Here is a 23,933-nt window from a genome sequence, read left to right on the forward strand (position 1 = left end):
CCAGCTGTCACTAGTTTCTAATGCGCCCCAATACACATTAACACCAGGTTGTAATACGAGTAGTGCAATTGCACACGGCTTTAAATTGTGGGAAGAAAGTACTCATGAGATGAATGTTGGTATCCAAAGAGATGGCTGACAGAGGAAAAATGTATTCAGCTGTTACTTTAATTTTATATTACCAAGAATTGAGAAAATGAACACATTCATGAGAGATGCTACTGCAGTAGCAGCTCCCTCACTGACCAAATCTCCACCTGGGGCAATATTGCACTCTAGAAGCAAATCCTACTGTGGCTGCAACTTAATTCATACCTCCACCACATAATACAATTTGCATCATGATACTTGGTTTAACAAATTCATTCAGGCCATGTCCGAAGTATGTTGTGTATTAAACATGGATAAAACACTTTTAGAAATGCTGATGCAGGAAGCATGCGTGATAATGCATCTGTGAATCTTTGCATCATCTACTCCACTATGACAAAATATTCAATCTTCTGTTGACGAATAAGCAAGTGACTGGCTGTTACCTTTCTCCTGAGGTTGTTTTTTAGCATAAAAAATTGGATTTTAGATTTTCACAGCAGTGGGTATGAAGATGGCTGTCTTCTGGGTTGTAGTGCTGCATAGTCTTTAAATGTAACTCATTTTCAAGAAAGATGAAAAACAATACACTAATAAATAGAAACAAGGGATTCAGGAGGAAAGTGTAACAACAATAAAACTTTCCATGTTACAGCATATATATTCCACAAATAGAAATTTATTACATTGTTTGCACAAAAAGCTGCCTCTTCACCTATTCCAAACCCAAGCTTTCTTTAACCAAAGACATTTTACAGACTGTTTTTCCAAGGGCCCCAAACATAGTGGGGAAAATGCATTTTATCTGGACCCAACTCACAAAACAGTGACAAATTAAAAAGGTTCTATTAAAATCACAAGAAAAATAACTGTTACATGAAACAAGACTAAAAAAATTCAATTAAAAAAATTAAGAATTATGTAACAAACCCCACTTTTATGTTTTCATATAGCTTACTACCAGGTTTATAAAATACAGCTAAATAAGCTTTAGAAATAAGACAATATAACATATGAAATATAGATGGAAATGTATGTGCAGATGGACTGAAAATAAAAAGCCCTATACTACACTGATTCCAACCTGTTCAGGTTCAAAATGCATGTTTTTAATTATGATGGCACTGAAGTCTATCCCTCATTGGATACAGTAGAGATGGATAGTAATTCCAATTACATTCTGTCCCTTCAAAGAAACCAGATGAGCTGGATTGTAACTTGAAATGACTGAAATATTGAGTTAAGGATTTTTATGCAAGCTTTTTCAGTTGATGGATGCCAAATACTGGCATACAGTGACATTTCCATTCAATTCAGCTTTTCAGTTAGTGATCATATACTATGTAACTGCATGGCAGAAACATGATTCATGACCAAAACTGCTCTCCAATGAAGGCTTTCATTACAAGGATTATGAAACAAACAATGATACACCAGAACATAGAACATCCCCTCTACTATGTAAAAGTAAAGTCTCAATTTTGTAAAAATAAATGTATATTGACACATGTATCTGGGAAGAATATCAGGCTTATCATATTGTGGACAAATACCCCATTACAAACAGCATATTTGATGAGAATTACACAAAGAATAAGAGATACTAGGACATTCACCTGCCCACGTGCCACTTGTACATGAAGCCAAAGACACATCACAAATCTGTCACATCAGTATTCAAGACCTGTATACATCAGTCAGTAATAGGAGGCAGTATTGCATCACCTTGTAACCTATTCATGTTCATTTGTGTGGAAGTAAACTGAGTTCTATTGAAATTTAATAATCTGCCTTTAACTGTTGGAGCAGTGTAGATGGAGAGATGCCAAGAAGTATCAATGAGCCAACATTGTCTGTCCCCTAAACAAACATTTACCTTACCAAGTGCTCAGGATAAACTATCGGACCAAAGACGAGTGAACATAGCAACAAAACCTGATCAAAAATGTCACCTTGTACTGTTATGACAGATACATCTATGTGGCTTGAATGTGGGACCCAAGAACTACAAACAGAATTTTGGTGGAGAAAACCCTGGAGGCAGCTACTTCAGAGACTCAAAACAGGATCTAAGATTGATCTTCAGGAGATAGGCTGGATGGAACTGGCTTAGGATCATGCTGAATATACAGGTTCTCATGTTAGCAGTAATGCCCCTTCAAGTTCTGTCCCATTTTGGTAGAAACTGATACTTTTTTGCTTGTAATCATTATAGTGACTAGTACTTAGGTTGGATGATCTGAAGCTTTCACAGCAACAAAGTTTAATAAATTCTTCTTGGGCTACTAGCCGCATAAGGTGGTTTAATGAAGAAAACACCGTTTCAAGAACCATGTAATGACAGTACCCTGAGGACAAGGACAAAGATGGTTCTCGAAACGTTAGTGTTTTCTTCATTAAACCATCTTACATGGCTGGTAACCCAAGAAGAATTCATTATGGATAGTAGGTTATTTGGTGCCACTGCAATGTATAATGATTAAACTTTTTTATATAAAGTATGGAAACATTCAGTATAAAGCAATCGCACCAAATGTGGCTGCTGTTAGATGCATTAACCTGCAAGCTTTATTTTCTACACTGCCAGGGAAATTCCTTATGATGACAGTTTTATAAAACTTTTATTTCCAAATACATTCTGTTTCTCACACCGTTTTAAAGCTCCGACTGTGAACTAAACAGCTCTATCGGAAACCGTTCGGAATAGGACACATGTCCATGTACACTTTTTTGCTTAGAATAACCGATACTATGACCTCCCAGAATATTGACCTTTCATCCTGGGACACCCTGTATATGTAACTCACTAAAACATTAAATTATTTTGCATTTTCCTCTGAAATGTGTTTATGGATGTCACATGATTCTTAGAATAAAGAGCAAAAATGCCCCTAAAATGCATAAACTGATTGATCTTTGAAATGGAAATGTTTTCTGTGAGGTATGGACTGGATTATTAAAACTATTTCAATGAACTTTGTGCTTCAGGTTAAAGATAGTTGAAATATGACCCTGAACACTGCTGCTATGTATACACAATTTTTTCTAAAGGTTGGCAATTTTGATAATGGCCTGTACTGTCAAGAAGTTTCAATATGTGGCAGCCAGAGTTTTAAAGTATTTTATTACATTTATATACTTGGATTAACTGTAAACTGTGTGATGGAGATTTCAGTCACCTGGTTATTAAAATAAATCATTATGCTGGCAAGTTCCATTTACTGCTCCAAGGGTTAATAACACAAACAGGAATACTTCTGTTGTTTCAACATAACCACCTTACTTCTAGACAACATGAATTGATTCTCATTGTGATGTTACATTAACAGCACCCTAGTTAATGGGTCCAACTTCTACGTAGTCAAATTGAAAGGCTGATGTTGGAGGAGTGGAATGATCCATGATTACTTCCCCGATTGCGGCACCAGATTCAAGATCCAGTTCCTGATGGCAGTGCGTTGGTCTAGAGGATAATGGTATGGCCCAGTCCTGTACACTTCCACTGCCTCCTACATCAAGACCAATGCGAAGGTTGGCAGGAGTGTTGCCTATAAAATGGTCTTCTGTGAATGACAGCAGATCCTTCAGCATAAACCTGGAAAAAAAAAATCACAGCATAACATACTTTATTCTACTAAAATGCTCACACGGTCCTTCGTGCTTTGGCCACTGTCAGCGTTAAATTATTTAAGCCTATTAAAAAGTTCACATCTATGAATACATTATATTATAAAATAAAATGTCTAAATATCAATCTCACAGCACAGAAACAACACTACCGAACACTACATAAACTCAGATTGTTACCTTGGACGGTATTCCACAAATTTTTTCATCAACAGCACATCCTAATTCATCAGACACAAGATGGCACACCACAAAATTTCAAATAATGAAAAAACAGTATGCAACTACATATGGCCATAAATATGTATCTACATATTAATCCTTGTGGAATTAGAATACATGCATATGAAAACAAAACGTAACACATTCCAATTAAAACTATCGACTATGAACCAGTGTGTGTTTAGGGTTAGAGGTTTTCACAGCAGTGAGTCTGAAGATGGCTGTCTTCTGGGTTGTACTGCTGTGTAGTTTGGCAGAAGTTACTGCTTACAGCATCACGGCACCCTGATAATAGAGGCAGCAAGGACCTCTAAAACGTTGGTAAAATTATACCAGACTACAGTGTACATGTGTGTGTGTGTGTGTGTGTGCACATGCACGCACAGATGTATGAGGGAGAGAGTGAGCGAGCATGAGTGTCTGTATATTATAAATTCTAATTACAATTGATAAGATACTGCCTGTTTCATAAGAAACTGTCCTTGAATGATTACGTCACATTTAATATTCCAGACTCCTTTTCTGGCACAGTCCAATTATTTCTGTTAAATACTTTTAACTGAAGGTCTCTCTCATCACCAGTTTTGAAATTGAATGTCCCTGAGATGAATATTATATGGGAATTTAACTATTACATGACTGTTCAATACATACAAATCTACCAGTCTGAATGTTAATGATCTGACAGATATTCGTACTCTAAACAAATGGTGTGTTGTGATGCTAAAAACCAAGATATCAGAGTGAAGTGTTTAAAAAAAGTCAGAGTAGCTTATGGTATCACAGCAGTGTGTTTTTTCCACTAGTTTCATGAAACTTGGTATGAACATCATGCCACTAGAAACTGCCCCAACTTTGCGCTTCCTAATTGCTTATCTACAATAATATTGATGTAGCTAACCATATAAACTTCTGTGTACAGTAGGGCCCGGCTTTTCGGCGCTCCGCTAATACAGCGCTCAACAGCTGAGTCAGAGAAGTGCGTCCGGTGCCATTTTCTCGTCGCTGATTCAGTCTGTTTACAGCTTTTGTGCGCTCCGCGTCTCTCTGTATTTCTGGCAATTTTTCAGTTATTACAAACTGTATATTTATATAATATTTTTGTGTTACTACAGTGTAATTACAATGGCGTCTAAGGGTAGTAGCGATAAAAAGAGGAGTCGTAAGCCTCTTACTTTAAATGCCAAGTTAGAGATGATTAAACTTCGTGAACAAGGCATGTCTATGGCTTCCGAACCATCACCAAAACGAATAAGATTCGTTGAAGAGTCAGATGATGAAGATGCGCCATCTCCTTCATCCTTCCTACTATAAGCATATCAATTTTCAAATTTATATTCACCAATCACTATAAGCTGAGGACAATGTGTGTATTACTGATATTCATTTTAATTTCATATCGTTTTCTTAGGCCTAGTGCTATTGTGCACTCACTATATGATAGTGTAACATCTTATTAGGCTTTGATATGCATTTACAAGTGAAATAAGGCAAAGATCCGCTTTTCGGCGATTTTCGCTTTACGGCGGGGGTCTGGTCCCTAACCCGCCGTATAAGCGGTGCCCTACTGTAGTAGTAACATTAGCACCACATTATGTGGTCTTAAAATTTGATGTGATAACATCTTCAAAATATACACAACTTTTTGTTCAAGTCATAATTCTGCAGCCATTTACATTTATTGTTCTACTTCATAGTAATAAAAATCATGTGCAACTTTCTGTGTAGATTGATTAAGAACAACACACCTATAAATGTATGTCTGTGGAAGATTCAAGAGTGTTCAGATTTACAAATATGCCACTGGTGTAAGATTTTAAGATTATTTCTGGTGAACATAACTGTTTTAGTCTGTATTAGTGACAGTTTTGTGCAGCAAGTGTTCACTAGCTTCACAACACGGATTGGAATGTTGAGGAAAGTAGGCATTACACGTTCCTCTCAGACATTAATGCAGAACTAAATGCAGTAAAAATACACTTAACACAAAAGTACAAACTGAAAATTCTGCAAGCTAGTATTCTGAAAATAGACTGGGTATGAGTGGTGGAAATATATGTGTGAACACACGTACGTGTATGTAGATATCCAAAACACATACCATATACACTCATCAGCAACAACATGGACGTTTGGCACAGGGAATCCATTGAAGGGACTAGCTGTGGGCAAAGTGTAGGCACCCATATCCTCAAATATGATCCAGTCTCCAACAGACATCTCTGGCAACAGGACTTTTTGTACAACCTGATCCAAACCATCACAAGTTGGACCCCAGATTGATGATGGAAACAGCTTACTGATGTGTGCCTGCACATATAAATATAACACTACTAACTATTTGAAGCGCAGTGGTAACTTTATGTCCCACTTTCTTCAACAATCAGTAACTCTTCATTTTATATTAATGTGTTTCACATGATTCTCACCATAAACAGTGATTTTTTAATGGGTAATGGTCGATGGTTAACATGTAATTATACATGTTAAGCAGTATCAGATGATAAGGTGTGTGAGAAAAATAAATTAGTAAGGTTACAGAAGGCAGTGGTCAAGGTCTATTTTAAAGTACTAATAGTCTGCTTATCATGCATAAGGTCCCAACTTTGATCCCTGCCACTTACCATCATTAATATTAAAATAATATAAAAATGATAGCCAATCTGTCAGTATAATGAGAACCAATCACCTGAAGGCAGGAGTAGGGTAAAATTCTGAAATATTGTGTATATCAAACCTGTCTCGGAAAACGGACAAAGTCAACAATCTTGTAGTAAATGAATCAACCAATGTCTAATACCTTTAGAGACTCGACTTGGAGGGATTTATGATAACCATAGGAAACCTCTGTGACAAAAGACAATTTTTGGGCCATGACTTGAACCTGGGCTGCCTAATTCTAACCAATACACCGTGACATTCATTAGCTTCTTAGAGCAATTCAAACACCCAATTACACATTTATATAAATAAAACCTCTCAATCATGGTCTGTTATGTAAGACTAATATTTGAACTAAACTCAAATGGAGAATACATAGTACAAAACTGCATGATTCAGTCACATGGTAACATACAGGTTTTACTTGATTAATTCTTAAGCTACTTAACTATGCTTGTTTAATAGCAGAGGCATACATAGCATTAAATGAGGATGGTCATATGAATGATGAACAGGTAGGGAAGGAGGCAATCATACTCTATTTCAAAGTGCTACCCTGGTACTTGCCTAGAGAAAATGAATAACATGACATCCAAGACAGCTGGTCACCCAATCAAGATTCAAACAAGGTATACCCAATACCTATCAAGAGTATGCCTTGTGGGTTATTAGGAACAAGTAATGAAGCATGAACGATGAAAGTACAGCCAATTGTGGTAAAGAGAGCTTCACAATACAGACTGCTTGAAATATGGAAAGACAATATTAAAATGAACATTACAGAAACGGGCTGCAATGACGTGAATTGGACTAGATAGGGTCAAGAGGAAGGCTTCTGTTACACGTGTAATAACATACAAGTTTCATAATAATGATAATTAAACATCTGTCAGGAGAGAAATTAATGTATCAGACTAAAATTTTGTAATTTTTATAATTATCCAACAATAAAGGAAGACACAGAGTTGATTTTTTTCAGATTCTAGTGAAAAGATGACACAAATTTTTGTTTCATGAATGATCAGTTAAAGTTCAACAAGAATAATGTTCAATGACTCACTTTGGTATTAGCAGCATCAATGCATCAGGTTTATCAACAGAGAATTAATTATAATGAACTGAGAAATATACTTTGGATGTAATGGTTACTCACAATACTTTCACTTGATTAATGAATTAGTAAAAATGTCAAGGAGTTCTGCCTTCATAAGGTTCATTCTCTTTATCAATGAAACCATGGAATTTCATCTTGACACTGAGGAACTATGAGTAACTATATTATGTTAGAGCAAGAAATTGGTAAATAACTCACATTAAGTGGGATGGGAGTAACCTTGGCATGATCATAGAGAAGTGCATTAAAGCTTCCATAAACACCATCATTGATGTAGTACATGATGTGAGCCACTTCCTCACCACTGGGGACCTCCCTCTTGGAGTGAATATTAGTAGCGAGTATAAAGGCTGACGCTACAAAGAAGCGTCCTGGCTCAGAAATAACTCGCACCAGTTCTGGATTAGGAAAATACTCATCCAATGCAGAGTTCACCACCTCAGCAATCTGCAAGTTAATACACCAAGAAATGATAACAATTTTTTTGGATTAACGAGTTACTTTCAAAGTGCACTGTTTATATAGCATATATAGTACTGACTGTGAATAATGAATTTTAAAAGATTGGTAAAGAAGCAATCATGGAATATTTTAAGGTACTATCCCAGCAGCTGTCTGGACTCAGTTCCTTTGATAACAAAGAGCTTCAGTTTGGTATATGAATGGTGATCTGTTCTCAACTGTAACCCTGGATATCTTGCTTCTAAAAGTGTTTCATTCTCCATTCGGAGTAACAGCTGATAAGTCTTCTATGTGTCAAAATATTCTGTACTGCCATCTCAGCACTCTACATAATATTACTATGACATATAAGATTCTTCTGACCAGTGAATCAAGCTGTACTATAAAATTCTGTATTCAATATATAAATTATTGCATTTATGGGGTCTAAACATTTAAATGCCCCTCCCCACTTCACATAATGCCACTCCTTTTAAATACTCAATTTCACTCACCTCATCAATGGATGTGCCCTTATTACCAGGGTAGCCACCACCAATGTCTAAGAGGTCAAAGTTATACCCTAAGGTTGTCCCAATGTCAAACACCATTTTAGCTGATGATATGGCCTGGTAAAAAGCTGCTGGATCACCACAGCCAGATCCAACATGAAAACTGACACCCACAATATCAAGCCCAAGAGACTGAGCAACTTTTAGCAAATGAGGTGCCTCAGTCACTGCATCACAACCAAACTTCATTCCCAGCTGACATTGGGCTATGGCAGCATCAGAACGTATACGAATCACTAATCTGTGGGTCACAAAAATGCAAAAAGGAGCTATTGATTTTCATATTGCTGAGTTCATTTACACTTTACACTGAAATATCTATAAAACAAACAAGAATCTTAAAATTACAAACTATTTCTGAATCCTTGTCTATGTATAATACTTTACTGCAAAATTCAAGAAACATTCAATTTAAATTTTACAAAAATCAACATTTAAAGAGAGTTTAATGTCACTAACACACAACTTTGTCATAAATCATACTGCATGCCATTGTTTCTCAACCAATGTGCAGAGTCAAATGTGCCAAAATACTATGAATTCAAATTCAAATTCAAACACATTTCTGCACATTCAACAATTTACAAAGTGCATTAATGTGTTTAGCCCTGTTTTATCAGTCCACTCTGCTGCTTCCATATTCTAATTTTTAAAAAAAGTAATAAAAAATAAAGCTGTCCCACTCCACACCATGTAGGTGCTTAGGGGGAGAGGTAGTATAGCTCCTCATTCTTAACATTGGAAATAAAAATGGAGGTAAGTGGTCAGCCACACTTAACCCCTGGGGAAAGGACCCCAATACTCAATGTAGAGAAACCTGGGTTTGGATGCAGAGGGTGAAACAAAAATCCTCTGCCACTGTTGGAAATCAAAACCTGGTTGTCCAGTCTGTAGTCAGTCACTACACTGACTGAGCTAGCCCGGTTCCTCTTATTCCTTCACAATCAATGTTAAATTCATAATATACAGATACCAAGCAATGTGAAATAGTTCGGCAATATCTGTGGGTGATGACCATTAAAATGAGAGAGAACAAAGACTGAAGGAAAGAGGCAGAATGTGCACAAACTTCTGCTATTATTCACCAGAACAGCATAACATCAAGTAACAAACCACAGGACTACTGCTCATGTTTGTTAGGCTACAGATATATTCAGCAGGTAACGTCCCCCACCCACTCAAGCAATGATATAATGTGTTTGAACAGATTTTGTGTACAGTTGTCACACCACTATGCAGGTGACAACCACTAAAATGAGGGTCTGAGAGAGACAGAACGCACCAACGTCTGTCACCAACCTCAAAATTGTAATGGTTTATGTGACAATCTACTGGGCTACTGCCCATGTTTGGTAGATATTATTCACCAGAATATTATGGTTTGTGTTAGAAACCATTGCCCATGCTGGTTAGGCAAAGGATACATTTCTTTATGCTCCTTTCCCCCACTCATTCCAATGATGACACAGTTTTCTAATATATATTTCATGTGCCCATTCTAACCACTAATTTCCAAAGATAAGTTTGTTAAAAGTGCACCTCTTCCAGTTCCCATTCACGGATAACATTTCACTCCTCTGCTGAAACATTGGTGATGATGATGAGACTTTCCAAACAATTTTGTTTTGCCCCTCATCATATCAAAATATTTTATTGTATCAAAAACAACAATAATACAGCACTTCTTAATCACCTGTGATACAAAAAATATTCTGATATGGACACATCAGTTTTAATGGATGCAAACGGGGGGGGGGGGGGGGGGCTTATATGCAAGTGAAATGGTACAAATAGGCACCACATTGATACATTTGCAATAACACGTAAGTGTGTAATTATATCAGAAACTGTCACTGCTGCAACTAATTCCAGAGTCACCCTTACTGCAAAACTATTAATACAATCTAAGAATGAAATCATATTAGCCCAGTAGTTCTTAATCTGACATTATTATACGTACTTTGCAGTAGGGAACAAGTTCTTAATCTTGTGCAGCTCACATTCATTGTCGAAGGTCATGATATCAACTCCAAGGGTAGCTGCATAACGGATATGAGAGGCTGGTTTGGCAGGATTGGCAAAGATGATACGTCTGGGATCCACCCCTAGCTCCAAGATCTTCTTAATTTCTCCCTGTAGACAAGCATGACGTTGATACAAGAGAAAATTTTGACATGACGTATTTCCATCTGGTTATGATATATGTCAATGTCATGTAGGTCCCTTGTCACCATCATGTCACATCTTCAGGTAGAGACAGCTGCCAGATAGAGGGTAGCTGGAAATATCAAATAAGTAACCACAAGGTGTGATCCTCAAACTTTGAAGTTGGGGACTAGCAGCATCTCACCATACACACATATGTGCTTGCACGCACAAAAGTTATGAAACAACACACATCACCTCAGACTTGGAAAAATTCTTTGGTATGCCTTGCATAACAGAAGGCCATACATGAGATATGAAACTTGGAACATCAGAAATCACTATACGACAAGTTCACTGAAATTAATATCAAGATAATTATCAAAAGTATATTTTAGATTTATTGACTATAGAAGAGGTCAGATGGGACAATTGTGGCAATAAATCAATACTAATCCATAAATATCTATGGAAGTACAAAACTGAGCCAGAAAAATTGAACAGTACCTGGGAAATCTAGGCACAGTTAGTAGGACATTAGAACACATTTTAAAATGGCATGGAATTAATTCAACTCCCTCACAATAGGATTCAGTATCAGGCTCTTGTAATCACAAAACTAAACCTTTGGGACACATAAATAGCAGGGGATTTCCTGATCAGCTATGCAACAATAAGTCAAAGACTTTGTCCTATGGAGTACATGTACAATGAACACAGATAATCTCATGCTGTTCAACTTCTTCATACTCATGCTACACACCTTTGTGTCAATATATGGTGTCTCACACTCGTACATTACTATACATTCCTATAAGCAAGCAAAAACAAATTTCCCATACCCCTTTTATGACACATATCAGAGATAGATTCCAACTTTCTGGCTACATTTTAAATTACAAGTTAGGATTTTTGTTAAAAAGTGCTGTTTCCAAAAATGAAGCACAGCTAGAATTCATTATTTAGCACAAAATCCAAGCAAAGATTGGAAACTTTTAGCTAGATTAAGTAATAAAATTACTACACAGTGCATGAATTAAAGTAACGGTAATGCAGAATTCCTAAGCTTGCCTGATATTATAAACAATGAGACAAAAGAGATGTTGGTGAAAGGCCAAAGAAAGACATTGTCTGACCACACAAATTAAACTACAACATACTGATTACAACTTATCTATATGTGTGAATTTATGAGGATAAGTTCACTCTTAACACTGATAAAAATTATAAACCTATAATGAAAACAGTTATAAGACTAAGGAAATGCTGGAAAGATGATTCTAAATCTATGACTACAAGACATGATTCATTCTACTGTACTGGTTCAATTTAAACTGGAATTTTACCACAGAATATCAGCAAATTATCTTGTGCACTTCATACTACACATTTTTCTCAACTTACTCCCCTAATGTATGCACACATTTGTCCCACACCTGCAGTACAGAACTTTTAAGACAGGTTCAAAATCCATGTAAACACTGAAAGTTTTGAATCAAATGTGAATCACCCTTGTATGACATCTAAATTGCAAGACACGCTGTAAAACATAGTTACACATTAACCATTTAACCCGAACAGAGTTAAATATGCACAAAATTCAAAATTTTATCTTCCAGACTACAGAAATTTTGCACCGAGGGCAGTTAAAGTCTTGGTGAAAAAAGTCCAAGTTAAAAATAAACAGTTCACCTTACCTTAGAGGCACAGTCAAAGCCAGTGCCTAGTGCAGCCAGAACTTCCAGAACAGCCAAGGAGTCATTACACTTCACAGCTGAAACAAATCACATTAGTGGTAATACGCAGCTGTTACAGAACAGTCCTTCAACATGAAGGCAGTGCATACTAATTCAAAAGGTTATTTATATAATTTTCTTAAAGGCTTAATCCTTCATTACTATAAAATGTACATGGTGCAATTACTTCAATTAATGGTCCCCTTCAGTGTGCATTACATCAATCAGTTCAGTTTAGGTTTGCATGAAGTATATACTTCACCTTCGATTGCACAGAAAAACAAGACTAAACTTATGTAGTCCAGTGGAGTCCTCATGTTACCTAAATTAACTATTTTCAATTCTGCATGCCACTGGTTTTAATGTACATTTATTCCATACAAAAATCAGATACCACATGCCATAAAGTCAGAATTACTTTTCCCAGTACTTCATATTCACCTTATCATAACGTAACTTGAACGTTTCAAACATAACGAGTTATACATTTTACACCACATACAAGTTTTCTGTAAGAAAAATCTGGAAAAATCTAATATTCAAGCATCATGAAAATCGGAAGTTACACCGGCCTGATACAAACAAAAATTATATTTGCCGAACATATTTTTGTATAAACGTTAAATTTAACGAAAAACTATGGAACAAAATATGCAGTGGAGGGACAGACACAAATTCTCTATTATGCATGTACTTTATGCACTATGAGTACCAGATGCACATACTGACATATTTTTGTGATTCAGTCATTCATACCATAGTGTGGTTCAACACGTGGCATCTTCAGTTTCCATTCCCTGTGTTTGTGCACAATGTCTCCAATGTCACAAACATAGAAAGCTTCTTCCTGAACCTGTCCAGAATAAAGAACAACTTGATAATCACACTTCCACCATGCAGCATACAAACTACAGCAGTTAAGTACCAATTCTACATTTCACCATTGCATTTTCCTAGTTTATACAAACTGATGATGCTGAGTGGAGGACAGTATTAAAATGGATTTTAAAAAATAAGCTGTGAAAGAGTGGTCTGGACTGAACCTTCTAATGGCAAGTTTAGCAATGACCAACAGAAATATGGGTTCCAAAACACATAACAGGAACATTTTTTAATAAAATTATGAAGACCTTATATCATGGAGTTGTTTCTTGACAGGTTGACTTAATTACTCTGTATCAGCTGCACATTCTACATCAACGGGATCAAGTGACAGGCTAATTACGACATTTAGGAAGACTGCAAAGCAAAAAGATGTAATTAAATTTAAGACACTATTCTGACATTTAAAACACAGAGGAAAGCCCTTAAAACCTGCAGCATAGGCAATCTCTCTACCTAGATTTTAATTCAGACCACCTGAATATGAAGCAGGAAGGTTTACCTTTAAATTGTGATATTTTATATTGTATCCTACACTATTTCTACAGCCCAATCAAAACAAATTAATCATTACTCACTCCAGATTCAGCAATATCACGCACAACTTTCCAGGAATCAGTTTCAGAGTCCAGTACGTGAATTTCCTTGTCAAGATTTGTAAGCTTCATCTTGGTTGTTTAAAAGATTACAAATGTTAGTGAAGTCAGTAACAGATCTATGATGTTTGGGGTTGACAGTTATAGAATATGTCAAAGATACTAAGAAAGGCTTGTTGGAACAAGTGAACTGAAACAATAAACAAAGATAAGCACATTTGGAACACTTTCTTAGCCACTAATTCTGCATTCTAAGCGATAGAAACATTCAGATGATCACACTGTGCAACAAAAATTAAAGGATACACAAAATTCAGTTCCTGTTTTAAGAGTCCTTGATATAAATTAAGTAAAAATTCAAATGGTTTGCCAGCGTTTCAGAGGTGCTTACTGCCTCAATCATTAGGATGCCCTAAAGATGATGATGGCAACTAGCACCTCTCACACATCACAGATGCACAAGTATTTTCCCTCCACCCAAACAGAGAAAAGTGCATTTATAATTTTCATTGTTTTTCTGCTAAAAAGTGCAATATCTGAGTTGCAATTACTTGTTTATTCACTGCAACTGTTGAAACATTTCTCAACCCTTTTTTGCTTCCACATGCAGGTCCCAATTTTTCTGGGTCACACTTTGTTTCTATAATTCAGCATCAAGAAGTTTTATTTTCTTATAAATACAATATGGAGTCACACTTACGAGGCAGCCTTAGTTCAGTGTTGGGCAGTTTGTTATAAATAGTCAAAAGAACCTAACAGGAGCTGAAGCAGGAATCACTAGCAGCCCAAGGTGGTTCCCCGTTCAGAGAAAGCCTCCAATTGGACTTGTACAAGCAGAAACCTCTTGCTGGGCTCTGAACCAGCCGAATGGAGATGTTACAGCCCTGAAAGTAACATTACAAATTCTTGTAAACATTAATTTCATCTAAGCTTATCTCCATACTGACACTGATAATTTTAAGGTAAAAGGTAAAACATGATAAATTGTGCTGATCCAATATTAATGATTTATCAATTCTTCACTTCTCCTATATGGCACAGAAAAAGTTTTGTAACTGGAGCAGGAAGACACAAAATAAACAAAAATCCATATTTTTAAGGAAATGCAAATTATGGAGTAACCCACTACCTCCATGAGCAGAGTCCTTAAGCAGCTAATATCCTCCCACCTATGCCCATATTTTCCAAGCAATCTTTCCCTCAGGAACCAAACCTTTTGGGTCCTTAGTACATACATTATTTTAATTTATTCTGCAAATGAAAATTAAAAAGTTGAATAGGGCCAACCACAGATTAGTTTACTGTATGTCTGAACAGCTTCAGAACACTGTACAGTTCAGAAAATTATTTCCAATTATTTACTCTTCTGACATCTTTTGGTATATAAATTATGCCCAGTCTTTGTAAATTACAAACAATAACAATTCTTTAAATACAGAATGTTTGTTCGTGAGGCTGTCCAACCTGCGGCAGTAACAAACAGTTCCCTGGTAAACAACTTACCAGACCTACTTTAAGCACATCCAAAAGCCTTACAAAGTACTCTTGAAAATTAGTTCTATCATAACTAAATTAGGCTTACTTGATATGTAAGAAGACCAAATGAAACATTTACCTCATGACATGAAATTTAATATATTTAGTTAACAGCTTCATAAAAGTTACAAATACACATTTTGTTGAAGAAAAACTTTTATAATCAGAAATAGGGGTTAAGTTACAATTCACTCATCATTATGAACTCAAGGACAATGACCTCTTCTTTCTGTGCCCATTACAATTTGATTTGTTTCCTGCAATTCTTTGGGAAAATACTGTGTTAAAAATGGAGGTGTAAATTGGATTTGTCTGGTTGAATAGGTGGAGAATTTTTTGACTATAAGCTTCTCAAGAAGGACTCTGCACCATGGGGTTGGTGACCTTGCCTATTTACTGATACTGCATATGTAAGAGATTATTTGTAGCCCTGTCTGAACCAACCCACTACTTTAGCACTTTTGTTTACAGAAAATCATCACTGCTAACACATTACATACAACATAAATATCATTCTCAATTAACTTATATTAAACACTTTCCCAATACGGTAAATATTTCACAAAATACAAGGAAAAAATAATCTCTAATTCTGTGAAGTGACAGCTGTGGTGTGATTAGCTTAGAAACATATTATTAACCACAAAGCCAAATGAAGGATGCAAAGAAAGAAAAAATAGAGGAAAAAGAAAACAGGAAAAGGAAAATGTGTGTACTCAATCATGGTACACTGAGAAAATAAGTTTCATGAATTTCTGGTGGTGTTCCCTTTACATTAGACTTTGTACAAAGAAAACCCAAGTGTTACTGGAATGAAGATTTCTGTCTTCTGGGTTGTTGCACTGTGTAGTATGGTAGATGTTTACTAATGTTTTGGAGGCAGTATGACCTTTGGAATGTTGGTAAACATCTACCAGACTACACAACACAACAACCCAGAAGACAGAAATCTTCATACTCACTGCTGTGAAAATCTCAAATCTTACATGTTACTGGAATGTTATCACACAGTTAATTGAAATATCTTAGTCTTCTGGAATGCATAAAACAGTGACATCTTCAACATATGTACTGTCCATGCACCAAGAAAAGTCTGTTGGGAATAAGGTAGGCACAAACAACTATACTATATTCTTCCACAAAACATATGTCCATTCCCACAGCAATATTCATATTCAGAATGCACTGAACTACTGGAGACTAACAAAGTACAATGTGATTGGAATGGCTGGAGTGCTCATGGGCAATAAGATCACTCCCTTTCTCCTGCTCCTACTTCCAAGCAGACTTTTCTTGGTGCGCAGACAGCAGTGTTACAGCTACACTTTTTTTTAAAAAATTTCATCAGTTACACAGCAGTAAATGATAAATAATTTGGCAATTATGACTAATGAACTTCGAAGGACATTAAGGAGAAAACAAATACAGATGATCATGTATTTCTAAGTTTCCTTACCAATGTTATGTGAACAGCAGCTGTTCTACAGAATTAAAAGAAAAAAGGAAGATGATTATGAATATAAAATCACAAAGATTGCAGAAATAAGCAGTTGTGACATGTTTGCACGGCTAGACTAAGCAAAATAAAAAAAGTCAAGATATCCATCTAGTAACTGAAACTTACATCAGTAACCTCTCAAAGACAAAAATGTAATGCTAAATGACTACATAGAAAGTGGTTTACCTCAAAGTAAACTGTTCAATAAATGCAAACTAGAAAAAATAAATCAACAAAAAGAAATTTATAAAAACAGAATATGTGTAGATTGAATCTGTCTCTATTAATTCATGTATCTATGATACTATATGTCCTGTGCTGTAGCCGCGCGGTCTGAGGCATCATGCTTTGGACCGGTGATACGGAATGCGCGCTGGTTCGAGACTCGCGGAAAGAAATTTCTCATGATATTTTCGACCGGTGTATGGGACCGGTGCCAACCCAGCATCGTGAAGAAATTGGGGAGCTACAATGGGTAGCGTAATCTGGTTATGAAAACTAGCAATGGCTGGGGGATTCATTGTGCTGACCACACGTCACCCTATATCTGGTTGGATGATCGTTCACCTCTGCTTAGGCATGTGAACGTGAGGCCAGCAGTCAGCTAGTCGGCTGTGGCTCGCATAGGGCTGTTATGCCACGGATTATTATGATACTATATACATAATAAGTTCTGTAAGATATAATTGACTCTGATGATCAGTTGCATCATTTGGAGCAGAAGTCCAATGTTTGAGAGACCTTCTCTGTCTCATCACCAGAGAGTGATGATGTCTGTGTAATGTGGATCTCTAAGATGAGTGAATTCAACAAAGAAGACATTTGTTTTATCTGTGAAGCATGTATTGATTTTTAAAGAACACAGTATATGTATGACTAATTCCAAGGTTATTTAATGTAACTGTTTTAACTACATAGTTCATGTAGCATCAAATAAGATGGAAACACGAGAGTGAATGATGAGTGGTTAAAAAATCAGAGGTATTTATGATACAATTCTAAGCAGAATGCTCAGTCTCTGGGCTGAGAACCAAGCCCAGAACCTACAAGTTGTAAAACGGTGCTAACCACCCAAGCATATTTGGTGCTAAATGTACATTACCTACAAAACTACTTAATAATTTGTCTCAAATGCTAATAAATTAAATTAATTATAATTGACAAATATGTAAAAAAACTTACTATATTCCATGAAGCACAGCTTATCAACTGCCCCTCATTGACATAATACCAACGAAACATTAACATTTTAATAAAGGAAAAATCACGAAACATTAATACATCACTTGTTAATAAAAATTGTAAATATCCAATTTACTACTTATACATGGCAGTTCCTAAAGAAAACACACACTTCACGTTCCAAGTGGTTACTTTAGATAACACAGAATATGTTATTTTATAATACTACACTTAAAGAACGAAGAATAATACGAGATACACTTGATGTGAACCAAGATGAAATGCATACCTGGGAATATCCCAAGTTACGAGAGCACCTAGCTCTTGGAATTTGGAATCTCATTCACTAAGATGATACAAGAATCTCCTTAAAGGAAAACAATCCAGCTCTCTCATAAGATGACTGAAAGGCGGTCGACGAAGCCGTTTTCTGAGGTTTATTTTTACAATACTGTTCACTTCTTCCCTCTTATCTCCAACCCTCACTTAACACAAATCTGTGATATAACTTCTTTAACCAGCCTGGTGACTGGAATCCTAGTGCTATACCACAAATAGAAAAAACAGATTTCAAACTGGCTAGTTTCAGAAGCCCAGGAAGACTGTAGAAGAGCGTTTCACTCCTGACACTCGTTCGTAATCTGCACTTAATACTGAATTCTCCTGTTTTCAAGCAGTCTATATACACAGCAGCAAACCCAAAGATCAAAGTTCACTTCATACTCTCAATGGGGAAGGGGGAGGAGAGGGCACTCATCAGACCTTAACAGATGCTCAGGGGCAGAGTCCTGTGAAGATGTGTTACCATATATGGAGCAAACTACCCAAAGCTAGTAATGTTGACTGCATGTTCATGAACATGCAAGTAAGAAAAGAAAAGTATACTCCAACAGAATACACATATTTTCAAAACACATTATTAAGAAATTTGCATTTCTGTATGATACTGATCTTCATTTATTGCAGATACAAATAATGTCATTTGTTTCTGCATCTTGTCAAATTCTTCAGCTAAAAATGAGTATTAAAATTTGTAGTATAAATAACCGGGGTCCGCAGTGGCCACTTGGTCACTGGGACCGTGGGTTCAATCCCACTCAAGCCAGGAATGTTTCCCGCGTTTTTCTGTGTTGTGCTGTCCTGTGTACAGGCAGAGGCTTCGTGACAGGCCGATCCCTCATCCAAGGTGTCCTACCGAATGTCTATAGATCAAATCAACAAACTCGCTCAGGCACTTAAAGAACGGTTCGTTCCCAGTATCCAGTAATATAAAGAACCATCACTGACAATGCTAATTAAGAATACAGGAATGTTATTCTGCTTATATTAAAATATTTTTAATGACAGTCTGATAAACTTTCAAATAACATTCACAGATCTTAATTAAATTTACACCTTATGTCATGCACCAATTCTCTGTATAAAGAATATTTTTTTAAAACTGAAAGTTCAATCTGAGCTTCATATTGGACAAGTGAAGATCAAAATTATACCAACAACTTTTGATCTAGCTCCATACACAGATTGTACTGAAAATTGATTGGGAAATCTTGAAGCCTACACATGTAAATAGAAACAACCTCCATAATGCATTCATGTTACACATTCTGTGCAAAAACACAAAATGTATAAGTTCACACACAAGTCACTGTACAGAAGGGAAAGATTACTTTGGATTTCTTGGACAAGCCTAAACTCAAGCAAAACAGTGTGTAATAATACCAACTCTATGCTCTATGAGTAACTTTTCAGCAACATATTTTTATCTGCAGTAAATAAACATCAATGCCAATAAGGTATGCACATGTGGTAACTGTATATCATTGCTAACATTAGTTGGTCTTATGTGCGATTATCAACATTACAGAAAAATAGTACTCCAATTTCTGCATGTATTAAATCTTTCTGAATCACATACAAATATGAAACAATTTGTAACAATTCAATCTAATAACTCAGGCCAATCAATAAAAGTAGCAATGGCAAGCTGAAGTGTTACAGCATGCTACATTCTCCCCACTTCTGCTATGATTAGTTTATATGCCCCTATTTATGCCAGCTGGATGGCTTTGGGTCATTACAATCTGACTTTCAGACCATGTGGTACATCATCTAATCATTATCAGTACTGTCAGTCAATATAAGTAATGGACAAGAAAACAGAAAATAAACAGAACAAACCATACATGTATAAAATAACAGCACACATTGACTCTCAACCATCTAACAACCGGCTCATTCACACATTACTATCAGCTGCAGAATTTATTTAAGTTTGAATAAGATGACACGATGACTGTGGACTGAACTAGAACCTTCTTGAGGGACTGAGAAAATAAATGGAAACTTCAGACAAAATACAGCAGCTGAGATTAGAAGATGTGTGTCAATGTTACAGCTAACCTCTTTAGCATAACTACAATAAAGTAGACCTGTTTTATGTAAGGCACATGAAGCTACCTTGCAGGCCTCTCAAAGCTTGTATTTAGAACCAGGAATATTAAAAGTGTTTCTACAGATATATGACAGTATTATCAAAGTACTTCCTTAAGATTTTATTTATTCTCTTCATAAAAAACATTATAAAACTTTTTAGATGTCATCTGTCTTTGTCTTCAGATAGGAGGAAAGCATACCTACTTTGTGAGGACCATTAGATAAAGCTAATTCCTTTGCTTATGTTCCATGCCTAATAAGTTTAATTTGATATGCCATAGTCATGATTAATATTTTCCTGCTACTTCCCACTGAGATTTGTGTATCTTTCCCATATGATTTGCTGCAGTGCCCAGTGATAAGAACTAGCTTTATTAAACACAGCCTACAGAGTAGGTATCCTGAAAGGGACAGACACAGTTCTTAAAAAAGAGTTGTAAGCTCTCTCCATAACTGTATCCACAAAAGTCCACCAACCATTCATATCTGGCAAGCATGTTCCTAAGATATTTATTTTGCTTGACACTGGTATTTCGAATGCATGAGTTTTACAGCATATGAAACAGGAAGATGATCATAAATGGTCAGTACATCAAGATTTTGGAAGCCACAGTGTTGGCCTGTCTCAAAGTACTATCATGGACTAGAGACACTGAGAAAAACCAAAAAGTCTCAGTCAACAGAGCTGGTAAATTGGTAAAGATTCAAACTGGATATATCCCAGTGTTACTACATCTACTGCTTAATCCAAAATTAACAAGTTCTGTTAGAATGTATAACTATATTCAACAAACAACATTCACTTTCTGTTTATCTGGTTATTTCACAGCACTATATATTGACTGTTAAACTCATACAGCATTGAACTGGACATAACAAGGAGATGGTAAACGATGAAGAATGAGGGATGTGTGGGTAGTTGTGGTCTATATTATGCTACTAACCTACCATTTCATGGGAACAATAATGAACAGCACAAAAGTCTGTCATGATAATTTGTCTCCAACCAAGGCTTGAACACTTTGCCTCTATGTTAAACACTCCAGGCACAGCCTAAACTAATTTGTTCATAATTGGCCAAAACATTATTTCAGTCACTAGGCAGAGATGCAGGCATAACCCCTCTCTGTGTATTCATTTATGTAAGTAAAGTAAAGCTGTCCCACTATGCGCCATGTAGGCGCTTGGAGGGAGAGAGGAGGTATAGCTCCTACTCATTCTTGACCTCGGCACTAGATGGGGGTGAGTGGTCAGCATCACGCCCTGTGTATTCATTTATGCACTTCTAGAAAAGTTTAAAAGAATATTAAATGGAAACAGTTTGACACTATCTGCTGAATGCTGAAACATCTTCATCTCTTTCTGAAACTGAGATCAGATAACAGCAACTGAATCTACTGGGAAAGAACTGGTTTCATTTAGTAAATATGACACAGCATAAGTGTTTACTTAGAAAATAAAAGCAGGACAAAGATATGATGTAAGACAAACAAAGCATATTTCTTATGGAATGACATTTCAAGAACTTTTAATCAAAACCAAAATTAGGTCTCTATATACAACAGTTTAGGCCACTGTCTTAATACTAGAAACCTAATCTTTAGCATACTTCATGTTGCTGTTGTGGTTAATTACCTACCCAGCCACTGCATGTTTTGGTAATACCAAAGGAATCCATTTATGAGATGGAAACACCTATAAGGCAGATTCTGGTACTCTCAGTGATAGGAATGGTAATAGCGAAACCAGAACTACTGCTTAACACAGCCCTTACACCAGGACAGGGACTAAACACTATTCATATTCATCAACTATTTTGACCAATGTCAAAGGTAAAAGGTATGTGAAAGAATACAGACATGACTTTTAGCAAGAAAGTCCAGTGCCTTACCCTACTGATTTAACATAACAAAGTCAAAATAAAAAATGTTTATTACTTATTTGAGCAATATTATTACTTACATAAGAGGGTACTTTCGGTTTTATACACTTCACCTTGGACAAGTTGTCTGACGGGATAACCTCCCATCAGCAGCAACAGACCCTAGTTTGAATGGTCGAGGCTCCCGCCACGACATAAGCCCGTTAGCATAAGCAAATTCCTGTTTTAGTTATAAGGTTCTGTTTACCATTTCCAGCAATGCATTTCGTATGCAGGAATGGTGTTACCTAGCACGGGACAATGTCTTGTGCTTGCGCAGAACTTTGCCTTTAGTTAGCAGTTGGTTGAGAGCAAAGGGCTGAAGGTGGAGGAAGGAAAGACTATATACAGATATATATATGCATACTGTACCCACTTCCCCAGTTTTAGTTTCCCCACACTTTGCAATATAGTATCCATGCATATTTGTCATTGAATTTGAGATGTAATTATGGTTATTAGGCATAGAATACACATTTCAGATACTGAATTTGCATTTGTCTCAATGCAAACCATTACCCACAGCAACTGACCATTTAGATCCTGAAACATAAAAGGCTTCTGAGATTGGTTTATTTGCTCTTCCAGGGTCGAACTGGGTTTTTGGGATATGTAAATCGGTTGAAATACACGCGGAAATGATACTGTTCTTACACGTTAAAAACAGATTGTGAACAGCAGACATATATATTTCTTTGCTCTCTGTACAGTCCTCCAAATGTTCCGAAACAGACTTTCTTTCTTCCATGACTAACTGCAAATAAAATTACGCAAGAAACACATCCTAGTCTACGTTTCAGAAAATATTACTACTTTTATTAGTCATACGTTAGTCATCCGAGGATTTCACAACAGCACATTCCCTACAATACAAACTGCAAAACAAGATAAAAATACAAGAAATGCTATGGATCTATAAGAATCATAAAAATTAAATCGTTATAATTTTTATAATAAAAATTAAGCCACGTTGGAGGTCACACCAAAGCATGTGTATGATAAATTACTTGCTAGTTTCGGTTCATGGAAACTGAACTTGGGACTCATGGGAAAATATAATGAAGGGTAACTTCTAACTCTTCACTATTTTACTCACCTGTACCGACGCTAGCCACCCTTTGGGCCGGCGCTTAATTGATGACGGAATGGTGAATGGTTTTTAAACACTTTAAGAATTAATAAGGAAAATTTGTTTTTCGAAAAACCTGCCAGCTTTACGAGTAGAAATTATACTGAACCACCATGCTGGGCTCGAGAGCAACCTGGCGGCCAGT

General features: G+C 36.3%; 1 protein-coding gene across 2 annotated transcripts; it reads right to left on the reverse strand.

The window, feature by feature from the left end:
• Positions 1-731: 731 nt before the first annotated feature.
• LOC110832348 (ornithine decarboxylase) lies at positions 732-23,933 on the reverse strand. 2 transcript variants are annotated; one of them, XM_022069261.2, is made up of 10 exons: positions 23,756-23,933; positions 14,787-14,970; positions 14,069-14,276; positions 13,365-13,461; positions 12,570-12,646; positions 10,688-10,860; positions 8,671-8,968; positions 7,913-8,161; positions 6,041-6,249; positions 732-3,685 (listed from the first exon to the last, which is right to left on the reverse strand). In XM_022069261.2, the coding sequence occupies exons 3-10, from the start codon at positions 14,156-14,158 to the stop codon at positions 3,424-3,426; spliced, it is 1,455 nt and encodes a 484-aa protein (XP_021924953.1). In that variant the 5' UTR covers positions 14,159-14,276; positions 14,787-14,970; positions 23,756-23,933; the 3' UTR covers positions 732-3,423. The 2 variants fall into 2 exon arrangements, with proteins under 2 accessions (XP_021924953.1, XP_021924954.1); XM_022069262.2 differs by lacking the exon at positions 23,756-23,933 and adding an exon at positions 18,592-18,956.

This window comes from Zootermopsis nevadensis, unplaced genomic scaffold (assembly GCF_977971745.1).
Source record: "Zootermopsis nevadensis isolate Lab colony 2312 unplaced genomic scaffold, Znev_1.0 Znev_ptg000006l, whole genome shotgun sequence".
In the NCBI taxonomy this organism is placed as follows: domain Eukaryota; kingdom Metazoa; phylum Arthropoda; class Insecta; order Blattodea; family Termopsidae; genus Zootermopsis; species Zootermopsis nevadensis.

What these genes read in the sequence shown, in the direction of transcription:
- LOC110832348 (XM_022069261.2), bottom strand. Translation starts at nt 14,158, where the DNA reads ATGAAGCTTACAAATCTTGACAAGGAAATTCACGTACTGGACTCTGAA. An exon ending in GCTTTGACTGTGCCTCTAAG is followed by an intron (nt 10,861 to 12,569) that starts GTAAGGTGAACT and finishes GCTTGTCTACAG; the next exon opens with GGAGAAATTAAGAAGATCTT. An exon ending in GTTGCTGATGAGTGTATATG is followed by an intron (nt 3,686 to 6,040) that starts GTATGTGTTTTG and finishes TTTTTTTTCCAG; the next exon opens with GTTTATGCTGAAGGATCTGC.